Source organism: Caretta caretta, chromosome 9, assembly GCF_965140235.1.
Source record: "Caretta caretta isolate rCarCar2 chromosome 9, rCarCar1.hap1, whole genome shotgun sequence".
NCBI classification, from domain to species: Eukaryota; Metazoa; Chordata; order Testudines; family Cheloniidae; genus Caretta; species Caretta caretta.
In genome coordinates this window covers 25,051,419-25,076,709 of record NC_134214.1, presented here as the reverse complement: position 1 = coordinate 25,076,709, position 25,291 = coordinate 25,051,419, and the positions used below count along the sequence as shown (strand labels likewise).

General features: G+C 40.0%; 1 protein-coding gene across 1 annotated transcript; it reads right to left on the bottom strand.

Annotated features, from left to right (window-relative positions):
- Positions 1-5,273: 5,273 nt before the first annotated feature.
- On the bottom strand, positions 5,274-24,300 carry SLC33A1 (solute carrier family 33 member 1). Its single transcript, XM_048865266.2, has 6 exons — positions 22,940-24,300; positions 18,984-19,174; positions 16,924-17,108; positions 15,423-15,540; positions 14,299-14,514; positions 5,274-11,228 (listed from the first exon to the last, which is right to left on the bottom strand). Exons 1-6 carry the CDS (start codon positions 23,706-23,708, stop codon positions 11,061-11,063), a joined length of 1,647 nt encoding a protein of 548 aa, XP_048721223.1. The 5' UTR covers positions 23,709-24,300; the 3' UTR covers positions 5,274-11,060.
- Positions 24,301-25,291: the final 991 nt, after the last annotated feature.

Sequence of the window (25,291 nt, the reverse complement as noted above, 5' to 3'; positions counted from 1 at the left end):
GTTCTTCTATGTGTCTAAATTTTATTCTTTACTATTGTTTCAACTAATTTGCCTGGTACTGACAATAGACTTACCAGTCTGTAATTGCCGGGATCACCTCTAGAGCCCTTCTTAAATAGTGGCGTTACATTAACTATCTTCTAGTCATTGGGTACAGAAGCTGATTTAATGGACAGATTACAAATCATAGTTAATAGTTCCACAATTTCACATTTAAGTTCTTACAGAACTCTTGGGTGAATGCCATGTGGTCCTGGTGACTTGTTACTGTTAAGTTTATCAATTAATTCCAAAACTCCCTCTAATGACACTTCAATCTGTGACAATTCCTCAGATTTGTCACCTACAAAGGACAGCTCAGGTTTGGGAATCTCCCTAACATCCTCAGCTGTGAAGACTGAAGCAAAGCCTTTTCTACTATTGTCTTTCTACTATTGTCTTTCACCCCTCATTGAGTAATTGGCCTACTCTGTCCTCTGTCCCTGTAGCAGTTCAGACCCACCTCGGCAGCACCTCCTGCTGGTCGTGCTGGGAATTCTATCTCAGACCACCAGAGCGCCTTTTACTAGCGGTGTCTCACTCACCAGTACTTCCACTTCCTCCACTGTCTCTACTGTCTAGACCCGCATCGCTCCCAGACCACGGTGTCCTGTTCAGGACACAGCCCTCCAGCTGTGCCCCAGCCTGCTGTCTCCCCCATTTCGGGGGACAGGCAGTCCTCAGTCCTTCCACATGCCTCAGTGGACAACTACAGTTTCTAGTCTAGCCCCTGGCTTCAGGGGCAAACTGTAGTCTAGATTTAGGTCATGCTCCTCATTGGCAAGTAGGGGTAAAGGGGGACCCAGGCCCAGGGACCCTATAGCTGGCAGCTACTTACTGCCCTTCCTCCTCCTATTCCTGCTGCCTATTTTCCCTGGGCCACTTCCCCCATAGCCCTAGCACCTTCCCTGTCTTTGCTTCAGGGCCTCAGTCTGGCCATGGTCAGCCAACCACTCCCCTCTTGCTCCACTACCCTTCCCAGCACTGCAGTATCTCTGGTGCTCCTTGGCAGACAGTCCTTCCCCCTTGCCCTCCAGGAAGAGGCTGCCCCTTGCTCTGCTGAGCAGCCCTCTATATATGGGCTGCTCCAGCAAGCCTTCTCCTGACTGGCTCTCCCAATAAACCCTTTCCTGATTAGCTGCCTTAATCCTTCTCCTGCCTGTATGGGGCAGCTGCCCCACCACAGTCCCCCTCCTGCTTCTAATGTATTTGTAAAATGTTTTCTTGTTACCCCTTATGTCCCTACCTCGTTTAATCTTGTTTTGTAAAAATCTTGGCCTAATTTTGTCTCTACATTCTTGTGTTTTTTATATTCATCTTTTGTAATTTGACCTTGTTTCCAAGTTTTTTATGATTCTTTTTTGAGTTCCACATTGTTGAAGTTCTCCTGGTTAAGCCAGGGTGGTCTGTTAACATACTTCCTATTTTTCCTACACTTTGGGATAGTTTGTTCTTATGCCCTTAATAACATCTCTTTAAAAAACTGCTAACTCTGCTGAACTTTTTTCCCTGAAACTTGTTTCCCACAGGATCTTACCTACCAATTTGCCGAAGTCTGCCTTCTTGAAATTCATTGTCTTTATTCTGCTGTCTTCTCTCCAATCATTCCTTAAAATCATGAACTCTCTCATTTCATGACCACTTTTGCCCAAGCTGCCTTCCACCTTCAAATTCTCAACCCCGTTCCTCCTTATTTGTCAGAATCAAATCTAGAACAGCCTCTCCCCTAATGACTTTCTCCACCTTCTGTAACATAAAGCTGCTCCTGACCCCAAGCACTACTCCTGCATAGCCATAGTTTTTCCTTGCCCTCTCGGAGCCCTGATCCCGTCTTCCTCCCCCATCCTCATTAGCCCCTGCTATCTAATCTGCTTCCCTGGCTCCTCGGGGTGTTTGATGAGCAGAGCTAGGGACTCAGGGAGACAAGGTAGCAGCATCCAAAAATGAGAGTAACTGCGATAACCTGGCAGTTCCATCAGCTTTTCCTTGGAGAGACAGAATAAGTTATAATGAACAAAGAATAATTCTGGATTTAAAGTTCAGTTTTAAAAACCAGCTTATGTCTGAGCTTGAGGGAAAAGTTTGGTGTTTGTAAGAACTGTGTTCCTTTAGCTAGAGGAGCCTCAAAATATTATTGTCTCAGGAACAATGTGAGAGAGGTTCCTTTTTAAATGTCACCTCTGATAAAATACACAAAATTCCACTGGCCCCTGAAGAGCAAGCACCCAAGCATTAATTTGCAAAGCAGAGGGATTTTAGTGCTGCCATAAATGGGCATCTGAACAGGAACTAGGGGGTCTTAAATACAGCAGCCTTTGGTACTGAATTAGGTAGGTCCAGCTCCTCATTTCAGTTAGAAAGGGGAAGGACAGCAGGACATGTCGCTGGACATGCACTTGGCTTTCAGTGTTCTCTTGTCTAACTGAAGAGGCCAAGCTTGTTTGGGCAGGAGGAGGCCAAAAGGCTTTGGCCTCAACTTGGTTTAACCAAAGCCACCTCCTGATGGTATCGCAGTCTCAAGGGAGGACTTTGAGGGGAGAAATGTACTCTGAGGCTTACCTCTCAGGAGCCCATGGGTGTTATTGAATTTGAATCAGAGATATTATCTCAAACTTCTCAGGGAGGAAAAAATCCCAGCTATATATTTTCCTGCTCCAATTCAGATTCAGAGTCCAACAGCTCATATTCATCAGCAGAGAAGGGAGAAGGAAAAAAGTCAGAGAACTCCTACTTCTTGGATATCCTGTTTCTACTCTCCTCCTTTTTAAAATTTCTTAGGTCTTTTTCTATACTTTGGGAGTGTAATAGCTCCGCTGCAGCTTTGGGGAGGTTTTTTGGGACTTACCTGCTTGAGGGCCTGAAGCCTTCTCAAGAGATTGCTCTTTGAATTCTTCCCCACTGGGTCCCATTCCACCTGGGAGGTGTGTGGGGATGCATTGTCAGAGACCTCCAGGTCAAACTGAGAAGAAGAGGGGATGGTTATGAGTCTTGGCCCTTTTCCCATAGCACTAAGGACCTTTAAGATCAAATGGGTGTGTTTGTGCCCACATAAGTCTCCCTTCTTTGTTCTCCGGGAGTTACCCAAGTCAGCTGGGTGGAATCCTCGTCATCTTTGGAGCCGGTCCCTGCTTTGCTCCAGGATTCCTGGTCCATTTTTCCTCATGCTGGAGACATGGTTGCTTTGGTGGGAGGGACTCCACATGCTCATCTGATCCAACTCCATTAGGTGCTGAGGCTTTGAATTAGCTCAGTGGGTGCAGGCTGGGCCCAACTCAGCGTCTGTCAAGCGTGGGCAGGCTGCCTTAGAAATGGAGCACTGCATGGATTTAGCCCAGTGCTTTTTTGGCTGCTCTGTCATGCCTGTACAGGGGCAGAAGAGCCAGCAGGGAGATGCTGGAGCCAAGTGTCAGAGTGGGTTTAATTGCTCACGTGGACCAACGGACAAGGAGGAGGAAGCTAAAAAGAAAAAAAAAATTACCACTGCTCCAAAACAGGGTAAAAATTAAAATAAACAGAGGCAGCAACAATCAAACCACCAACTGACCACTGCCGCAGAGGCAGAGAAACTGGCAGCATGCAGAAGCAGAAGGGGTTTGGCCAGAGCGCACAGTACCAACATTTTCATCTGCCTCCAAGAGCTGCAGAAAGGAGAGGCGCAGCCCAGATGTCCAGCATTGTGGGAGATACTGGGTTACAGAAAAATTCCAGCTTCCTAATGCAAAGTATAAACAGCTACTTTTAAAGTTACCTGTAGAGAAATCTATAGCATCTTTGTCCTTTTTTGGCATCTTTACAATACATAGATATAGAATCTCCATCACTGGAGATTTTTAAGAGCAGGTTAGACAAATACATGCCAGGAATGGTCTAAATAATACTTAATCCTGCCATGAGTGCAGGGGACTAGACTAGATGACCTCTTGAAGTTCCTTCCAGTCCTATGGTTCTATAAAGGAGACCAAAATATCCACTCCCCCTGCCACACACACAAAAATTCAAATGTTGTCTATCCTATCTTCCAGGGAGATTCTGTGCAGGACTGGAGACATAATAGCATTATGATATCTCAGGAACCAAGGAACTGAGACGTGAACTACTGCAGGAACAGGATATTTCATATATTTAGAACTATTTGTTTTTGTTAATGCTTATTTAACTCAAACATTGGACAAACTGTTGAAAGATTACTCTGTCAGAGATTCCACCCAGGCATCTACCACCACCCACCTTTGTCCAATAAGCACAGAAAACTCCCACTCCACTTCTCTGGTCCAAGAACAATTCCAACAAAACTCAAGAGCATAGTTTTTTCCTTATACTTCTATGGTAAACGAGCAAAAGAAAAAGAGCTTTAAAAATACCTCTCAGACCTGTATACCAGATAAAGCAACAAAAAGGAAAAGGGGCACAGAACCACTTTATTCCATCACAGGTCATCTTTAAAAGCTATAGCTTTGCTTTTGGAAGAGCTATGAAGAGTGTAACTTTTAGAGCAGTGGTTATCAACTGGGGGTAAGTAAAGGTCTTTCAGGGGATACATCAATTCATCTAAATATTTGCCTAGTTTTACAACAGACTACGTAAGAGCACTTGTGAAGTCAGAACTAAAATTTCAGTAGACAAAATGAGAAAGTAAGCAATTTTTCAGTAATAGTGTGCTGTGGTACTTTTGAATTTTGATGTCTGATTTTGTAAGCAAGTAGTTTTTAAGTGAGATGAAACTTGAGTACACAAAACAAATCAGACTCCTGAAAGGGGTACAGTAGTCTGAAAAGGCTGAGACCCACTGGTTTAGAGTAATAGTATAAAAAGTAGAATCTACCCACCAGCTGTGAAAAAGCAATCTGATACTGTAGGTATGTACTAACTAGACAGATAGTGGCTGCTCCCCAACCAGCATAATGTTCCAGAGCATTCAGAAGTTCAGGCTTTGTTATTCTCACTGTTTTTACAACAATGCAACTTCATTGATTTCAAAGTTAATCTTGATTAACATCATTGTAAGTAACAGTCCTTTAAATTTTCTCCAACCATCCACAAGTTAGGGGAAGGACGTAGAACTGAAATCTTCTTAGGAATAATTTGAAGCTCAGAGAGATTGCCAAAATCCTTTCTGCCAATTTGGAGATAGAGTCTTAGAAAGACCCCACAACAAATGCTGTATGTAATACAAATGCATTTGTACTACCAATTTCTGCTATTCAGTGGGGTCCAATACCAGTTACCAGCAAGTCTGTATTTAATTATCCTTTATTTGAAAAAGAAAAAAAGTATTTCAAGAAATGCTTTCATTGCAAAACAAAGTGAAATGCACAAAATACCTAAAAAACCATTTAAATTGTAGCATCACATTATTGAAATAAGTGGAACAAATGAATCCAAAGATCTTCCAGTCTAATGTTTCCATAAATTCAGCATTTAAATGATGAGCAAGGAAGTAACCATCTGGTGTCTTGTCACACTTTAATAAGTGAACAATTTTAAGAGTCCCAGAACAGACTTCATAAACTTGGAGACACAAGATGGGTGAGGCAATATCTTTTCGTGGTACCAACTTCTGTTGGTGGAAGGGACAAGCTTTCAAGCTTCACAGAGCTCTTCCTCAGAGTGAAGAACTCTGAGACACTCAAAAGCTTGTCCCTTCCACCAGCAGAAGTTGGTCCAGGAAAAGATATCACCTCATCCCCCTGTCTCTCTTATATCCTGGGACCAACACAGCTACAGCACTACAAACAATAATGAATCCTTTAACAAAAATATTTTTTAAAACAATAGTTTCTCATTTTAGCAAAATGGATTTGGATTTAACTTTAAATAAAATCAGCCATTTACAATGGTCCCTGGGCATGTTAGTTATGGTTCCACTGTAGTTTTGTTCCAGTTTAACAAGATTAATATTCACTTTAATTTACTTTAAACAATAATAATTTAAAATAGTAGTGTGTGCTTTATTTCTCTTGTATCGTAAGCAGACTGCATAGGATTATTAAATCTCCCCATTTATTAACATGTATCTCCAGGACAGTACACTTAATAGAAAAACAATGTTTTTGGAATATTCCAGCATACACATACTATTTTATTGTTTTCCCAATATTAGTTCAACAGTAACTGAATTTCATAATAAATTCATTCTTAACCAGAGTTCCTGGATATCAGCCAACTGCTGAAATCGCGTCTCCCCAGTGCTAAATATGAAGAGGTTCATTTATGCAGTACATTCTACCAGCTTTCATTAACAGTACAGAAGTAATCATTATACACAATGGCCATATCCACTTTTATATCTTACAGGTCTATCTCAAATTACCAGTTTTAGGCTTCTCAGGAAAAAGCAGTATATTAGACAATACCAATATGGTCATGACATTTCAGATACAGTACAGAGTTCAGTCAAACTTATAAACCAAGGCAACAATGAAAAGAGTATTTGTGTTCCTTTATCAAGAACCTTTTAATGCTATGTAGAGGGTTCAAACTTAAAATGTTTCACACAACAGATTTCAGCCTTGCAGATCTAGTAACGAACTAGAAGTAACCAAGTATTATAGGATTTTCACTGGAAAAAATGTTCTTTGAAATTTGTGTTACGTTTGAACATTTTACAACATTTCAATTAACTTGTAGTGGAAAAAAAATCAAGTTGAGTTCACAAAATATAAATCCTCTAAACCTGGATTTTTCCATGATAGAATTACAAGGTAGTGACTTATATCAGAATGATATTTAATAAGTTATAAAATATCACACACCCAACCATGTACAGACAGCCTTCAAAGCATCTCTTTGCCGTAGCTTTAGATGATGTGCAAAAATGGTTATGTTAAGAATTCTGACTGGTCCTGCAAGATGCTACAAACCCTCAACTCCTACAGTCTTCAAATGGGAGTTGAGGGTGCTCAGCACCTTGCAGGATTGAATCCTAAAAAGTTTGTTGGATTAATGCACTAAGATCCATTCTGTAATATAGACTGTGTGACAGCAGTTCTCAACATAGGGGTGGGGCCAGCAGCAAGTCTTACTCATTCACAGTGCCACTCACTCAAATTTTGCCCGGCCACGCCTCAATCATGACAAAGGGGAGTGCCAGGCCAAATCTGAATGAGTGGCATTACGACCACAGGAGTGAGCAACATTGTGTCCTGACACACAGGATTGCAGCCACTCAAATTAGGGTTGGTCACCCCTCCATCACAACAGAGGGTCATCTGGGCCAAATTTGAAGAAGTGGCAATGTGACCTGGCACACAGGGTTGCAGAGCCCACTAGCATTCTTTAATGCGGACATTGAGAAATACTGCCCTGAAAACTTTGTGGGTATTAAGGTTTATGCTTTTACAAGGTTTCCTAGCCTATGCACAATTAGTCTGTTGATCTTGCTGTCTGATTTATGTAAAGTAGCATCTCCTTTATTAGAAATCAATATATTAATAGGTCCAGTTCCATCCTGATTACATTGGAAAAATCCCATTTTGTGAAGCAAGGCTTCAATATTAAAAAAAAGAGGGGGGGGGCAGGAGGAGGGAAGGCCTGGCTCATGAAAGTTGAGATCCCCCAGTCTAACATCTCCCTGTCCTGTTTTATTAAGACTCGAGATCTCTACACCATCCTTTATCAGTCACTTATATATTTATACCATATTTCAGATCACTGGTTGTTTGTTTTCAGGTAGCTTTCAATGTAATTTCACAAAACTACACTGAAATATTAAAACTTTGCAGAAAACTCGCTATTATTGGTACATCACAAAAGTTGGTACTAGACTAATCTACTTGAGTGCTAGTTAAGAATAAAGTATTTCTAAGCAACTTGAGACACTAATTGTTAATTTAAAAGGGAAAAAGGTTTAAATGCTTGTGAAAGGGTAATACACTGACAGCATTAGATTTTTTTTTTTAAAAAACCTCTTTACAAAATGAATACAAGAACATTTCCACACTACCCAACCAATGCACCTCAACTCTGTTCTGGAGAGATCTGGAAACAAAGCAAAGCAGATAACTTCAGTTTACATGGCCTATCAATCCTTCAGCTCTTTGCTGTGACTGCTAAACTACAGTGCTTAATATTTATGACAAGACCACCTACCTACCAAGAAAGGGTCTGAGAACACCAACTTATTTGGCTGAGATCCTTATTATAGATGATAAATCATAATGGACTTTTGATCACTGCAATCCAGAACTAGATTCAGACTAATGAGCTAGATGTGCCTGTGTACAAAGATCACTAGTCATTCTGCTCCCCCCTAGGTGTGCTGTGGAAAAAAGTTTATTTACTTGGTGCCATAAAACATCTATTGACTAAGAGGCAATATATTTACCCATTTACATTATGCAATGTTTCCACATAATAGTACCTAGAATGTGCTTCACTTTCCCCAATTTCCCATTTAAATATTAAATAGTAAGTTATCATTCCAGTTGAAATCTGTGCACATCTAAATCTTAATAAAACGTAGCTACCATTTTTAGCATCTCTGATCTGGTGTTATATTTTTTAGATGTTAATTCTTCCCCTTCAAAACAACAATTTATTCCTCTTTATGAGAGAAAAAATGTACCGTTAACAGGATCATTTAGCAATCTGCCACTCAAATATTATAACTGCAGCATTTCCAATTTAAGCAATGTTAAAACACAGCACAAGATAGTCCTTCATTTGACAGACCAGACATTGCAAGTAGTTATTAAACTATGTCTTTTACCTAAAGAAAGTACATTTCAAATACATTACTTTGTTTTACTACTGATTTTGGTTTTCGGTTTTATTTAGAAATTGAAAAGATGCTCTGATGATTAAGCTACTTCAAATACAAAACATTTTATTAATAAGAATCACCTTGGCACATGTAGAATCAGTAATACAGAATTGCAAAAGGAGGGCCAACTGTAAAAATTTCTGCATTTAGTTGTATATATTCTGCAGTCCATAAGTTTTTGTAAAAGCAGGGAAAAAGTAAAAGCCACATTCAAGCCATTAGAGGACTTTTGGTCATGGCTGAAACCGACAACTGCTTTCCTATGCTACTAAACCCGGCAGTATGTTCTGTTTGCACTTATCCAGAAGACAGTAATGGGTTGAAATTAATGCAAATAATTTAAGCTTTATCTAAAAGATTTTGGAAAATGAAAATATTTCATGCGAGAGCTGTGCTTTTATATTCAAGTAAGTCGGCTTGATTTCTTAATCAGTTATTTTAAGAGAATTAAAATACGGATAATGTGCTATTGCTAAACTGGACCAACACACTGCAGCAAGAGGAAACTGGAGTTCATAACTCCAGCTATGTCTCAATTCTGCGCTTCTGTGCTCTCTGATGACATCCAGCCGAATGCAAGCTTATTTTTTTATTGTGGGTGGAGGTGACGAGGAGGGTGAGAGAAGGTAGGGGAGCAATCTTTAGTACTGAAACAAACAAACCTTCCCTCCCAACTGTTATCAATAATCTTTTACTCCCCAGACCTGAACAAAAACCCTACCTTTATGTTTACTTGTAATTCAATTAGAATCAAGAATTAATGTTAATTTATATTTCAGCAAAAAATGGTTTCCTTTAAAAATATTAAAAGCACACAAGACAGGTGGAACATCTGATATTTAATTGTGTATTATAAGGAATCGGATATTAACCTACCTGTCATACCTTTACAAGGTATTTTTAATATCATTCAATTGAAGTAATGATGTATAACATACATCCAACAAAATATATAAGTGCCTTTTCATTGGATATACAGCACACTGTGCGTCATTAAGGCACTCAAGAAGCTGATTCATCTGATACTGAATGTAGCAAGCAAATCTCAATTACAAAGTACCAGTTTATGAGTTTTTGAAGGAATTGTTGTAGATGATGCAACATATCTTGCTTGGTACAGTTAGTTACAATCTATTTCTTAACTGATTAATGTGTGTAATGAGCAATTTTATCACCACCACACACTACATCTTTCAAAGGCACTGAATGTCTTTTGTTCAACCTTCTCTTTGGGCTATACATAAATGTTTATGACTTCTCACTCATTTTCTAATCTGTATGTTCCAATTCTCTCGTAATACAAGAGCTATACAGCTAGTCACATTTCTCCCTCACAAATGCAAACAGAACCCAGTAAGGATTACGCCAGCTTTTATTATTTTGAAGCTTAGCCTTTAACGCACAAAAGCTTCAACACTCGATCTGACCCTTCAACACTCAAGGCTTACTAAGGGCATTGTGCGGCACTCATCATATAAATCCCACCTCATACTAGTTTTACTGAAAAGGAAAAAAAAACAAAAACCAGTTGATTTACTTTTCGAAACAAAGTGCCTTGAAACAAGAGGAGACAATAAATTAAAAGGCATAACTTTCAAATCTATAAAAAATGTTATGTTTCTTATAAATCTTTAAAGCTTATAAAAGCCTGAAAATACATTTAAAAGAGGCTTTTAAACACAGTTTGATCCATTGAAGTGTGGTTGTGGTCAGGAAAGTGATAAGAAAATGACATGCGTGTTCTACATTTATTCTTCCTCAATCACTGCTAGTTTATATATGCTTAGTTTACAAAATTAAATATTCTTTTAAATGACAGCACTGCCAAGGCCAACTTGTTAATTGATCAAGCCAAAATTGTTTCTGCTTAACTTTTTTTTTTTTTTTTTATATATAAAGAGAACATAGAACTTTGCTGAAAATGCTGATTTTGAGATGTATATGTGTGGAACAGTTTGCTCTTCTATAGCTACTGCACTGCAATTTAAGTGTTGCTTGTCTAAACAGATAAAGGCAGCCATGAGGACATAAATGTGTAGTACGAACTTGCCATTTTTGAGAATTACTTTTCTGACCTTAACTAGATTTTCACATAGAGCAAATGGTATTGCATACACAAATGCCACTTTTAGTGGTCTTAGTTTTCCCAGCCATTTGGCATTTTAAAAATATGTATACTCCTGTTTAATGAGTATGAAATGTCTCTGCACTAAAATTAAGCTCTAACAATTTGCTAGTTCCATCCAGTATTTAAATTACATCAGTTGGTCCTCTTGCATTTCCATGAAGATTGTCCTTCATCTTGCAGCTTTTTAAGTTTTGACCCAAGGAGGAACCACCAGAAAAATCCCAGAGCAACGCAGATTATGGATTCTACATAATAACCATCCAGCATCGTAACACAAGAACCACCAAGTTCTGTACAGTGCTGAGAGAGAAACAAACATATTTATTAAACAAATTGAAACATTTGCCCAGTATTTCTTTATAGTGAGACAAGTGCTTAAAATTCAAATACAGAAAGGACTTTTGCTGTTATCTAAGTATATTTTAAACAAGCACATATTTTAGATTCCCAATTATGCTACCCTCCATAGTTGCCTTTACCCCTCCCCCCCACCCCTCCCCCATGAGTTTCTTGGCCAAGAAGAAAAACAATCAGTACAGGGAGATGAGCCACACAAAGTATATCTTCTCCAATACAATAAAGTACCTACACCAAGACTGCCACAGTTATCGGTGTTCCCACCTCCAGAGTAGGGTCACAGAGGGCAGCCATAGACTGGCATTCAATGGGAGCATGAGTACAAGGAACACAGAGGGGAAACCTTAGTCAGAGAATCCTTCTTTATGGGGCAGTGAGCCAACCCTGAGTAACAACTATGATCTTCTTGGTTGGGGGCTTCATTACCCACAGATCTTTGGATTCCACTTCATTATTCACTCCCTCCTCTTGGATGGTCAACAACCCTACAGAGTTTATTAAAATTACCTTCTATCCCCATGTGCTTTGGGCAATGGGGGCATACAGGCCTGGGGATCAATTCAGTTACCAAAAAACAAAACAAAAACACCAAAAACCACTATGCCCAGCTTGTGCATTGCATACAGATGGAAAAATTGCAATCAGTATTCCAAAGCCCATGAAAAAACGTTCATATTTCAGAAGCCTAGACTCATTTCTGGAAGTCAAACTCTTGCATTATACTGTATTACAGACCTCTCATTATATTGTCTGCAGATCTACAACATTATGTATTCATTTTGTCTACAACTATTCTTGGTATCTATGGCTATGCCTACGAAGCACATCTTGAGCATATTTCCTTATACCTTTTAAAAAGCACTCCCTCCCGCCCCCCCAAAAAAAGTGTTTATAGTGCAAATTCATTGCAGTCACTATGCATTTAACAGGAATGAGAGAGTACTGAAAGCAAACCCCCTTTTCTGAAGTGCTGTCCAGACCAGCAACACGTGGACAGGGAAGCAAAAGGGAACGATACAAGTGGGGGAGACATGGAAACGGACTGGAGGAGGAAGAGATTCACTCACCTATTTCAGGGAGGAGGGCAAGAGGATGGGAGATCTAATTAGTAACAGGAATGAAGAGAGGTATACCTAGGAATCTCAGATTTATCAGGGCTGGAATCAATTTTTTTCCAGAATGGAGAGTTGCTCTGGTTTAAAGAAATCCTGCTTTACTCCATACCTATTGTTTGGATCCAATATTTATATCCCTAGAATGCTTTGTGCAATCAGTGTGCTTCTACAGCCCAAACAGTATTCTACATACATAAGAGCATTCTATGGTGAAGTTTGAGCCATGAGCAACAAGGGGTTTGACTAAAGCAAGTGAGTCATAAGATGCCAGTTATTTCTTGCTTCAGCAAAGACGTGAATTTGAAGCCCTCATTTCCCCAAAGTTCTTTACTTGCTTGTGCTGTTTTGCTCTACCCTGTGTGCAGTAGCACAGCGTGTTCTATTCTCCAGAACATCCACGAGAGCATTAGAGAGAGGGGGAGTGGAGCCAATTTCACTGCTCTAGAAGCAGTGAAACATCATATGGTCAGGAAGATGGGATGATCAAAAATGGGGGAAGTAAAGAAAAAGTCAAATTAGAAAGAAAGAATCAGAAGGTGATAAAACAGAAAACCCACTGAGGAGGAAAGAGAGGAAAAGCAATGGGGGTTGGGGGGAGAAGGAGGAGGAAGGGGAAATATCCTGCCAAAAATAATTAAAAAGCACCTAATCACAACATTCCAAACTACAAAATCCTGATCCACCCAGGCTTGAGGGGTGTAACCACATCCTCTGTACTCCTGCTACTAATCCAGTCCTTCATTGCATCCCTGAGAAGCCTCTTATTCTTATTTTCCCGTCTCTTCCCCCTTCCCCCCAGTTATAAAGAAAGTAGTAAACATCCTGAAGATGTAGTTTTCCACCAGGAGCATATGTGTGTGTTTAATAACTGAAGAGTAGATTCAGTAGAAAAATCAAACTTCATGTTAGTGGAATATAAAAAGCAACTGGACATGGGTAGGGATAGGGTCCACAGTGACCTAGACAAATTGGAGGATTGGGACCCCCCCCCCCCCCAAAAAAAATCTGATGAGGTTCAACAAGGACAAGAGCAGAGTCCTGCACTTAGGATGGAAGAATCCCATGCACCGCTACAGGCTGGCCTTCAATTGGCCAGGCAGCAGTTCTGCAGAAAAGGACCTGGGGATTACAGCGGATGAGAAGCTGGATATGAGTCAGCATTGTGCACTTGTTGCCAAGAAGGCTTATTGCATATTGGGCTGTATTAGTAGGAGCATTGCCAGCAGATCGAGGGAAGTGATTATTCCCCTCTATTCGGCCCTGGAGGCCACATCTAGAGTACTGCGTCCAGTTTTGGGCCCTCCACTACAAGAAGGATGTGGACAAATTGGAGGGAGTCCAGCAGAGGGCAACAAAAATGATCAGGGGGCTGAGGGCACATGACTTATGAGGAGAGGCTGAGGGAACTGGGCTTGTTTAGTCTACAGAAGAGTGAGGGGGAATTTGATAACAGCCTTCAACTACCTGAAGGGGGGTTCCAAAGAGGATGGAGCTAGGCTGTTCTCAGTGGCGGCAGATGACAGAAAAAGGAGCAATGGTCTCAAGTTGCAGTGGGGGAGGTCTAGGTTGGATATTAGGAAACACTATTTCACTAGGAGGGTGGTGAAGCACTGGAATGGGTTACCTAGGGAGGTGGTGGGATCTCCATCCTTAGAGGTTTTTAAGGCCCGACTTGACAAAGCCCTGGCTGGGATGATTTAGTTGGGGATTGGTCCTGCCTTAAGCAGGGGGAAAGCAGGGGGGACTAGATGACCTCCTGCAGTCTCTTTTAACCCTAATCTTCTAGGATTCTCTGAGACATTTTGAAGGCCTTTGAATGTGCAAGACACATTAAGAGAAACCATTATTATAATATTTAGACACATCAGAGTGGAGACCATCACACTTTCCAAACTTACTTCTGCAGCAGCTGTAGTTCCACAACTCTGTTCCTGTGCGCCTATACACTCTTTCACTGTAAGTGGATCAACAAGCCAAAGAGCTACCGTAGCAGGCCAGTTTCCTCCCAGATTCGACACAGTGTTTAGAAGTGTCATATATGTTCCTCCAATCAATGGATCACTAACTTTGGCATTGAAAGCCATTATAGCAACATACATGCTGTATAACGTAATCTGATGGGGGGAAAAAATAATAAAATTGATTCAATTATTCTTAACTGTTTTTAAATCTAAAAACATATTACTTGAAATATAGTAACATTTATTTTATATTATTGCAGTTCTTCCAGAGATCTGTGCGGTTAATCACTAGAAATGTTGCTTTGTGGTCAGGATTTGTCTACATTCAACAACACGAGGAAATCTTGCCATTTGGTTTGGCTCATATATATGTAGACCCAGCCTCAGATGTTTTGGAATTATCTGAAATAGATTTCAGATATGATAGATCAGATTGAATATGCTTTAATAAATACAGAGTTGTCAATGAGATTATTTCAAAGACACTTCACAAACATTGGCCCCATTTCAAAGCCCTCTGAAGTCAACAGGCTTTGTTTTCAACCAATTGTGCTATTTCCATCAGTCAATAAAATGCAACTTTATAAGCTTTTTAGGGCAGGAATCTCACATGAATTTCTGTGTACTTTTATGGAACTACATAATCATCATGTTGGTCAGACTCAAAGGAAAATGGTTCCCCTGACTCCCATTCAAATGGGATTCTTTCAGAAAAATAATTGCTGGAGAAAAAAAAAGCTGATCTAGTGAATAAAAATGTGGCAAGAAATCTCTGATGAACCACACTAGAGCAAAGAGAAATCCTCTGAGCAGGCTGATTGATCTGTTCTACTGCATGGGTTTTGTTATTCAGTTAACTAGGATTATAAAATGGAGTTATTAGTTAACTCCATTTCATAACTTTATTTCAGTCTCCCATTATAAAAGCACCAGTATAATTAAGATGAGGACAAAGCCAGATAATTATATTTTTACAAGAGGATAAGTTATAAAGATAGAATTTTTCTGCAGGGGGCATGAATGGACTATCTTTATGACAACAAAATGTAGCAACTTGTTACCTGATGTAAAGCATAACTCAGCAACACCACAATATAGTAATAGATAGGAAATCCTCCTTCATGTTGTACTTTAGGAGTCCACCAAACCAAAAGAGCAAATTCCAAGCCTATCAGTAACCTGTAACAAAGGGGAAAAGACTAATTTTTAGCTTCTGAATTTAAATATGTGGACATGAACCACTGCGTATCTTGCAAAATCTATAGCATTCATGTGTGAGCAAAGCTGCTTTTTAAAATAGTTAGTGATGTGAATCCATTTATCTGAAAGATTATAGTAAAAACTTATTTCAAATATACCTAAAAATGATTCTAAGATGGACACCAACTGTTTTTAAATTCATTTGTGTGTATGTATATATCAACTGAAGTTATAAACATTTCGTACGAAGCTAGTTTTGCTTGGCTGTGAATGGTATAGCTAAGGTTATGGAAAGTCTCCAGAAATAACCCTCTCCATTTTCAAATGCTCATTACTATCAGAAAGTTCTCTTTTGGGTGAAAGCAACCACACAACTTAGCTAAGGGTCTGTTTGTTTTTTTAAATTTGGAGCAAAAAAAGACTACTTATTCACTTTTCAGTTATGCAAGAGCAAAAGAAATACCTTTTTTAAACTGCAGGAAAAAAAAGAGAGACTTTTGTGCATATATATCCTGAAAAAATGGCTGAACTTTATATTCAGAAAATTGAAATTTTACTATTTATTGAATTACTGAACAAATACACAGTATTGATATTAGTTGCATAGATGTGGTTTGTGCTGTTGCATCACTGTGGAGTTCTATTTGTTTGACGGTGCTGCAACCATGGAAGTACACAGTGAAATCAGCAGAATCTAATTCCCTTTTTCTACAATTTAAAGAGGTATTAAAATACTAGACTACTGTGTGACAATTTTAGACATTTAAGAGACATAAAATGCAAATGTTAAGTTTCTCATCCTTGATGCACCCATATTGCATAAATAGGCCGACTACCATTTCCCTTATTCTCACAACTGAACCCAGTGAGGTATATGGGACTACTAGCATGAGTATATCAAGTAGGATTTAGCAGATGAAATATTTTGGATTACTAGTTATGGGCCAGATTTTGCCATCCTTACCACTGAGAAGTACCTTGCTATACAAATACAGCCACTGACTTTAGTGAAACTAATTGTAGAGTAAGGTACTACTCGAGTAAGGGTGGAAGAATATCACCCTGTACTGTCAGATGTACACCTTGCTTAAAGCAAAAGCAGTGTAATTCTGCTTTCAAATATACATGTCCAACACTAACTGACTTCAACAGAAGTTGCACAGGTGTATTGGAGGTAAAAATTGTGCCCTGAAACGTGAGCAAGTTTACTATGAGAATCTTAACTTGCATAATTCTTTATGTCTGTATGTTTGAAAAGTACAACCTTCAATTCACATCATATTATTTTTATTTATTCAAACTACACAATTCAAATACATTGTATAAACATGCAAAGTTAAAATCTATCATCTACTTTTTTACCTAAAAGGCATGGCTTTGTAAAATGTGTTCAGTGGCTGTGGACCTGCTGTGTATTTGCTGATGATCAGAGGCAATATTATCTGTAAAGGTACTATTGGAACAGCTAGTAGAGCTAAGTGTTCTTTAGGTACTCCTTCTTCCACCAATTTAAGTCCTGTTACTGCATCCGCTGCTGAGAAGCCAACCTGCAATGTAAGTTATAAAGAGAATAAAATCCTGAAAGCCAATGACAAACTTTGCTAAACTATCAAAATTAAATTTCTCCAAATATTCATTAATACTGAGTAATTTGGCACTTAACATGAACTACAATTTTCTTTTTTCCCCCGCTATAGTTCACTTCCAAATATAGATCCAATCCTGTTGCAAATTCTGCATGGGAGGACTCCTGCACTTGCACACTGCTTATTGTAGGATCAAGGCCATACTGAGAAAGTTAAAAGCAGCAACAAATTTCCTGGTCATATGAATGCTGCAGGTAACAATGAAGACTATCAATATAAAACTAAAGAAAAGTACATTGCACAATTTTATTTGCAATAGAAATTAAACCGACAGTGCCACAGAATTCCAAAGACCCTGCAAATACCCAAGCATTCTCCAAATTGCAGATCAGATTTTAGAATTCCAAAATTAGAGGAAACAGCCTTGCTGGAGATACAAATACAAAATATACTGGAGATACAATCAGAAGTTCACACAAACCTCAAAGAAAATCGTGTTGCAACTCTAATTTTAAAAAAAAATGTCTTTACATATTGTAAACAATGTACCTAATTCCAGGGTGGATAAAAATCAATGATTTAAAAATAAATAAATAAACAAACTGATTTTATTTAAATTGGATTTTTTTGATAAAATGCTTTTTGAGGAAAACACGTATCTAAAGATAGTTTTACTTAAGATACATTATAGCTCAAAGATATCTCATCATGGAATAGGGATTATAAATTCTAATTCTAATTCTATAGTATGAGACAATGTAATGTTTAAGAAAAGCTTTGTAAATAAATTCCAATAGTTCATGGATTAGGGACCCAATCTTATGGGGTTCCACAGGCTTCTGTATAGATTATTTAGGTTAATCTTTCCATCCAACCAATGGGACTCAGTGCTCAGTCTAGAAGATACCATCAGAGATGCTTAGTTTTGCAGTTCTCAAACTGTGGATTTGAGTCTCCGGAAGTAACATGCTTGTTAACAGCAAAAAACGTTTTTAAACATACATACATACGTGAGAAATAACAGACCTCAACCCTATTGTCCCTCTGCAAATTTATGTACTCAGAGTCAATCCCTCTCCTCTCTAAAAGTGCAAAGTTTCAAAAAGTTCAATTAATAGAAGATTATTAGGGGTGGAATAGATCTGGACAAGGAGAAGAAGTCTGGAGATAAATGCGAGAAGCGAGGGACATATGCTTGTTTTGTTAAAATATTATATGTTTGCTGTAGAAGAAAAAAATTCCAGAATACTTAACATTGTTGTTTTAGTTAAATAAAATAATGTAAATGTCTGTCTGGTGACGTTCTCCTCCTAATACACCATGGCAAGAAAATCCTCCAAATACTAATGATTGATCTGTTGAATTGGAGATAGCTCACCTCCCAAGGACTTCATAAATATCTGCTTCAATTGGTAAATGAAATAACCAAACAATCATTCATTTTCTGATATAGCTATAAAACTAATCTGAAAAGTTTTCAAAATAAATCATGGTTTAAAAATGTATAGTGTGTACCTTCTAAAAATGAAACCTACATCTTATCTCAAAGTTGTGAAGAATATGTATTCAAGTTATAACAACCAACAAGAATGCACTCTTACGTAGAAAACCATGATTAAAATAGAGTCTTCCTGCCTAATTCATATCAAATCATTAAAAAAGGGAGGTTTAGATGCAAGTCTTTTGTACAACTCTACTTAAAAACAAGAATTATGCACACTTTAGATAATTTGCAACAAGTAAACAGTGAAAAAAAAATTTCTGCCATGAAAGGGGAATACAGTTTGAAAATATGGCCCACGTTATCAATTATTATTCATACGTATGTTTACTCACTTTTGCTGTTAAAATCAGGATACAGAAAGTAAGAACTGCTGGCATTCTTACTATCGAGAAGAGCAGTTTGTACGTATCAGTAATGCCCTTTGTTTCTTCTTTTGATGGTGTTACTTCCTTGTTTTCCTTTTTCAAGAGGGCAACTAAAGTAGTAGTTATTAAGAAGACAGCTCCCCAGAAAAATAGGAAATCTGAAATTAAATTACCTCATCATAATTCAAATATATCACTGTCTACATTTTGTTAATTAGCAGCTCAATATGGGAAATATACACAATACCTTAGTAGATGGGAATTACAATCATACCAATCATGAGTATCAATAGCATTAAAACTCATGTAACCCCCCCAAAACTGACATAAAATGTTCCTAACTCTGTAACTGTTTGTTCTCCACATTACCTGCAGGAAAAAATGGCTAACTGGTGTCATTACAGGGATGTTTGTATATACATCCCTGTAATGACACCAGTTAGCCACCAGTTAGACATCTACAGCCCACTTCATCGGATGCATAGAATGGAACATAGAGTAAGAAGAAATATATATACATACAGATAAGTTGGAAGTTGCCATACAAACTGCGAGAGGCTAGTTAGTTAAGATGAGCTATTATCAGCAGGAGAAAAAAACACTTTTGTAGTGATAATCAAGATGGCCCATTTAGACAGTTGACAAGAAGGTGTGAGGATACTTAACTTTCGGGAAATCTATTTCACATCCGATGAAGTGAGCTGTAGCTCACGAAAGCTTATGCTCAAATAAATCTGTTAGTCTCTAAGGTGCCACAAGCACTCCTGTTCTTTTTGGGAATACAGACTAACACGGCTGCTACTCTGAAATCTGAGAATTCTGAATGTTGTTCTCGGTTCTATCACAGACATTAACTCAAGGGGATACACAGTATAACTTCTCTGTGCCTCAGTTCTACACCAACAAAATGAGGATTATATTTACTTATATCACAAGAAGTTTAAAGTGTGTAAGATCCACTTTAAAGATGAAAGATGGTACAAAACAGTCAATTAAAAATTCACTATACTACAATATTTGCACTGTCACTGGAGGGGGAATTATATTAATAGATTTTGTTTTAAAAGGAAGGAAAAGATTGGTAGCTTTCTGAATTATTAAAACAATCAAGTACTGTAAATTAGTTCACCTAAGGTGATATCTGTACTGCGCCTTTTAGAGGTGTAGGATAGCCAGGGAAAAGGGTAAGGCAGCCTTCCGCCACCCTTATGTCCTCCTGATTCTGGACAACTCCCCTGGCATATAACTAGACAGTACACTGCGTGAAGGGCCTACAGCACATCTTTACCACATCTTAGTATTTCTGGGTCAGAGGGGAGAGAAGAAGATCATTTAAACTGTTTCTCTTATTTGCTGCCTCCATAACGTTTCCCTCCATAATGCTTCAAATATTTCAATAAAAAGGAAAAGGCCATGTGGTTTGACAAGCCTACATTGCTGATTTAGTTAGTCCCAACTTCTTAGATTCCTCCTCCTCTTCCAGAAAAAAAAACACAGGGGCCTCAAATGATTTTTTATATGATGTAAAATATACAGTTTTCATTGTGTTGTACTAATAGTGGTCTCAGCATGTACAAAAACTGCACTGTGGTACTAGTGGAAAAAGGTGCCAGAGGGCAGACAGTTGCTATTGCAGTGCTAGACCAATTTACTAGGATTGAGATAATGCTCAAAACTGTAATCAAAGAAATTCCTATTTTATACACATGCTTCTAATCAAGTCAATTTGCACCAGCTGCAGTGATTAGTTTAGCTGAGAAAAGTATGCAGAAACAAATGAAAATCAATGAACTGTTAATTAAGATTGGAAATCTTAAATTTAACTTGGTAAAAGCAACATATCCTTCCATCCAAAATGTCCACTACGGATCAGTATGCAGAGGGGGGAAAATGTGAAAAATCTTTTTAAAAATATCACGTAAAGGCTAGTAAGCCTGTATTTAAGAGAGCACATAAATGAATTACACTTAGTGACAGTATTCCATAATGATAAAAGTTCAGTGAAACATATTGGGGCAATTAAGCAGTTATTAACCTAATCATCCTTATGAATCCTATTCTACAGTCATTATGTCCAACCAATAAATGACTAAGGTTTCTTGCTAGTGCCAACATTTAAGACATTGATTACTTCCAAGTAAATACACTAATGAAAGAAGTGTTATTTCTAAACCTAAATTAGTGTAAATTTTATTTTGATGAGAGATTGAACATAAAGAAATGTAAATTTCCCTAGCTGATGATTAAGTGTACTAAGGTAACTTGCTTTTCCCACCCTCATCCAGTTTAGAATTCAAGGACAGGTTGAACAGGTTTGGTTATTTTTTTTATGAATGTTTCTGTGATAGTCACAGATCTCTTTTGTAAATAATACTATTCATGTAAACTAAGGTGACCTGAACATTGTGGGTATGTGGAGCAGAAATGAACCTTCTTAGCAAAGGAGGAGCACACAACCTTATCCAGCAACTGTTGGAAGGAGAACAACCTGTCACAAAATCATGGTGGAAGGAGCCAGGAAAGTGTCAGAACTGGGGAAACAAGGAAGCTGCAGGGTGGAAAACGATAGAGCGCCAAAATCATGGATATGTAGTTCCATTTGGAAAATGCACACACAAGCCTATTGCCATGTATGCAACACCCAGGGCAGTACTGTCACTGTATGATAGTATTTTTCCTATATAAATTAGCATTCATGAACAAACCATACCTACCAACCAACCATGAGAATGTTAGTGCCTGGGCAAGGGACCAGCTTGACACCCTGCAGACTGAAGTCCCCCATTTATCCACAGAACACGGACAGCATGTGGACAGACAGCACAAACCTCTGTTAACTCTTAACTGAGAAGCCCACCCCTAGAGAGAAGAGGAGAGTTCAGGTTCTTTAGCCTCTCTGCTGAGGCTGCCATATGGGGTGCCAAATGTGGTGGCATTTTTGTGATATAGCCACAAATGAAGAGTGACCATCCAACTCAAACAGCCAACCCATGTTAAAAGTTTCAGTTCACTACTAACCATGACCACACTAGACTAGTGACCTGGAACAGTTCCCGGTTCCCTGAGCTGGATAGCTCAGATTCGGATCCTCTGAGCTATCCAAGTTCCTTGGGAAGTTTAGTTGCCAATGCTCAAGGTTGTCACAGCACATACAAATATTTATGCTTTAACAACTTCTGAAATACCTGGGCAACATACGTAATAAATACAGCCTACATATACCTAAGAACAAAAACGCAGAGCCTAGTGACTGACAATACCACAGACTGTTATGCCATGATTCAGGGATACTGTTTTTCAGGAAGGAGGTTTAAAAAAAAAAAAAATTGTTATTTACATTTCCACTAATAAGGCTTGGAAAGATTCTTAGCATATCTAGTCCTGAACATTTATATTTTTGGGGCTACCATAAAAGGAGTAACACTGTTCATGCAAATACAATACGATTTATAATCTTGGGAAAAAACAGCAAGAAAGAAAAAGATGATGTTTGTCTAAAAGAGGATCAGCTCAAAATAGCTTTACATTATTTTGATCTAAACAGAATGAACCTTTAAAATTCAAAGTAGTGCTGACTTGACAGCTCTGAAAACTGCAATTCCTCTATACTTATAAATGTACAGGTAATGACACTTCAAAGTTTCCCCAAAACATTCTGCATACCTTAACCCTGAGCTAGAAGGATGACCTCTAAATTTAAGGGGTAGTGACCATCCCTCTTAGCCTCTTTACAGAGATTGCCAATTGCACTCATTTAACCACTGGGACCTAGCTTAAGACCCCACATTTCACCTAAAAAAAAAAAAAAACTTTCAGTCATTTTCAACCTGGATAACATTCACTTTTAAAACAAACAGAGGTTGAAGGTTCCAAAATCTATTACAACTATCACGATTTGAATTTCAATATAGTATAGATGATACCTGAAAGGGTAACAATTCCTTTGGGTTGAGGTTGGAACCGCAAATATTTGTTACAGAAGGAGGGAGATTCAAGGGCCAAGAACAGGACATTTCCCAAGAAATAACCAGCTGTTTGGCCAACAGAGTTACAAGTGGAAGCATAGCCCACATTTTCTCGGGACAACATAGTCAGTGCCCAGCCATCCACAGCAATGTCCTGTGTGGCAGCCAGGAACTCAAACAAAAAGAAAGTCACAGTGAGGGCCACCACATCAGGACTCTTGCCCTCCACATCGCCTAAGAGGAAGTCTACCTGTGTGGACAGGTACATCATAAAAAACCCCAGGATGTACTGAGTGGGCACAAGCCAGGACTTGCGGCGGCCAAAGCTCTTGAAGTAGACTGCATCCACCAATGGGGCCCAGAGCAGCTTGAGACTGAAAGGCCAAAAGACAAAGCTGAAAAAAGCCTGGTCCTTATAGCTGACATTCTTGCTCTGCAAGATGAATGGGATGCTGCCTGCCAGCCCCAATGGGATACCCTGTAGTACATACAGAAAAAGGAGGAGCAGGATACTACCCAGTTCTGCCCGATATCCCCGGGATACCATGTAGGATGGTGAGTTAAATCCCTGGAGCAGTGCCTCTGTGTCATCTTCTCCTGGTCTCGCAGTGTGATTATCCATGTACAGAGCTGGTGGTGGAGGCTTAATCTCCATGTCCATGGACTGGTGGTAGCTGCCAGGCCGGCGCTGCCGGCTGCTGTCCTTGTAAGAGATGGTTGGGCTCATGTTGCACACGAAGTCCGGAATTTTTTTGGAGGGGGGGCTCCACTGTTCCCCAACAACCTTATAACGGCAAAGAGAAGCTCCTGCGCACTGTCACTCACTTGGGACGCAAGTTCCCAGCTCCGCCCACCGCAGGCCAGCGCGGGATGTGCATACGCCACTCTACTCACGCCCAGGCTTCCCAAGGACAGGGCTGCTCACCTTTGCCCACCACAGAGCAGGGGAGTTTCAGCGCCCTCTGCTCGCCAGTCTCCACTCACTAGGTCACCTCTTTTATGTCGAGGAGGCACAAGGAAGTTCAGCTCTTCCCCTTGCCGGGAAGCGTGTGCACTGCGAGGGGGCCCTCTGGTCCGCCGGAGGGGGGCGGTGTTGGTCAGCGTAATCCGCGCGAGACGGGTGTCGCTCCCCTTTACAGCTCCTCTCGCCTAGCTCGGTGTCTTCGCGGAGTCGCCGCTCCGCTCCGCTCCCGTCCGGCACTGGCCGCTCTCTGTCCACCAAGCATCCCTGTGGTGCTATCAATGGGCTTCAACGCAGTACTTCCGGCTCCCCTGTCCGGCTGGGTCCGTCCTATAATGGCTCCCCCGGAAATACTCGCCAGCACAATGCTTCCCCCGAGGGGAAAAGAACGGAAATCTCGCGGCTGCGCTGCCTAGCAGGCGTGGTCCCACCCCATTGGTGGGGAGGTGGGTGACGTTTGGGTCAAACGAGGCCGCTTTGTTTAATAGCATTCTACCCCCCGCCACGGGAACTACTCCCCGCTCTGCGGCAGCGCCCCCGCCAGCCTCTCCAGGCCCCACTGCAGCTCTGCATCTTGTCCGCTCAGCTACCAGTAGGACTTCCCTGGTCTCGCAGGCGCTGCCCTCTCTTCCCCGCTCTACATCCCCAGCCTCAGCTTCCCACTCCGCTATTCTGGGGTTCCCCCTTCTCCCTCCCCTCCCACAGCTTAACCCTTACTCCAGCCTTCCTCAGGGCTTCCCTCCCAACGCTTCCTGCAGCTGCAGGTACCCCCACCAGCTGCTCCCCGTCCAAGGCCTTCCTCTGCCCCGGCTTCTCCAGTATCCTGCAGTCCCCACACTGGAGGCCTCTGTTTTCTCATGGTCCATCATGGATACCTCTGTCCCCTACTTATTCCATCGTTTGGGGGGCGAGAGTAGCAGACCTTGTCCCTTTCTCAAGGGATTGTGTTTGCCTTCCCTGACACCACCTTACAAATAATCAGGGAGATAGGGGTCTTCCAGAGAAGTGATATCAGCTTCTATAATACTGACAAGATGTGGCCAAACACTGGGCGTGGGGTGGGGGTATGAGGATTATGGGAAGGAAGTGCAACCCCACAAGGTTTTCCTGTGCTATGGGGAAGTCTCAATCAAACATGGACAGGAACATTCTTGAGCACTGGAGAACTGGTGGAAGAGTTAGGCTTCCTGGGCACACAAACCCCAGAATTGTTGTAATTTACCAAATAGGTCAAATTTGGCTTCTGGAGCCTGGATGTATTTAAGGAGCCTGCCCATTTAGAATTCAGAAAAGATCCTACTTGGCCCTTAAGAGCATTATCTTTGGTTGGTGCCTGATCTTGATAATCC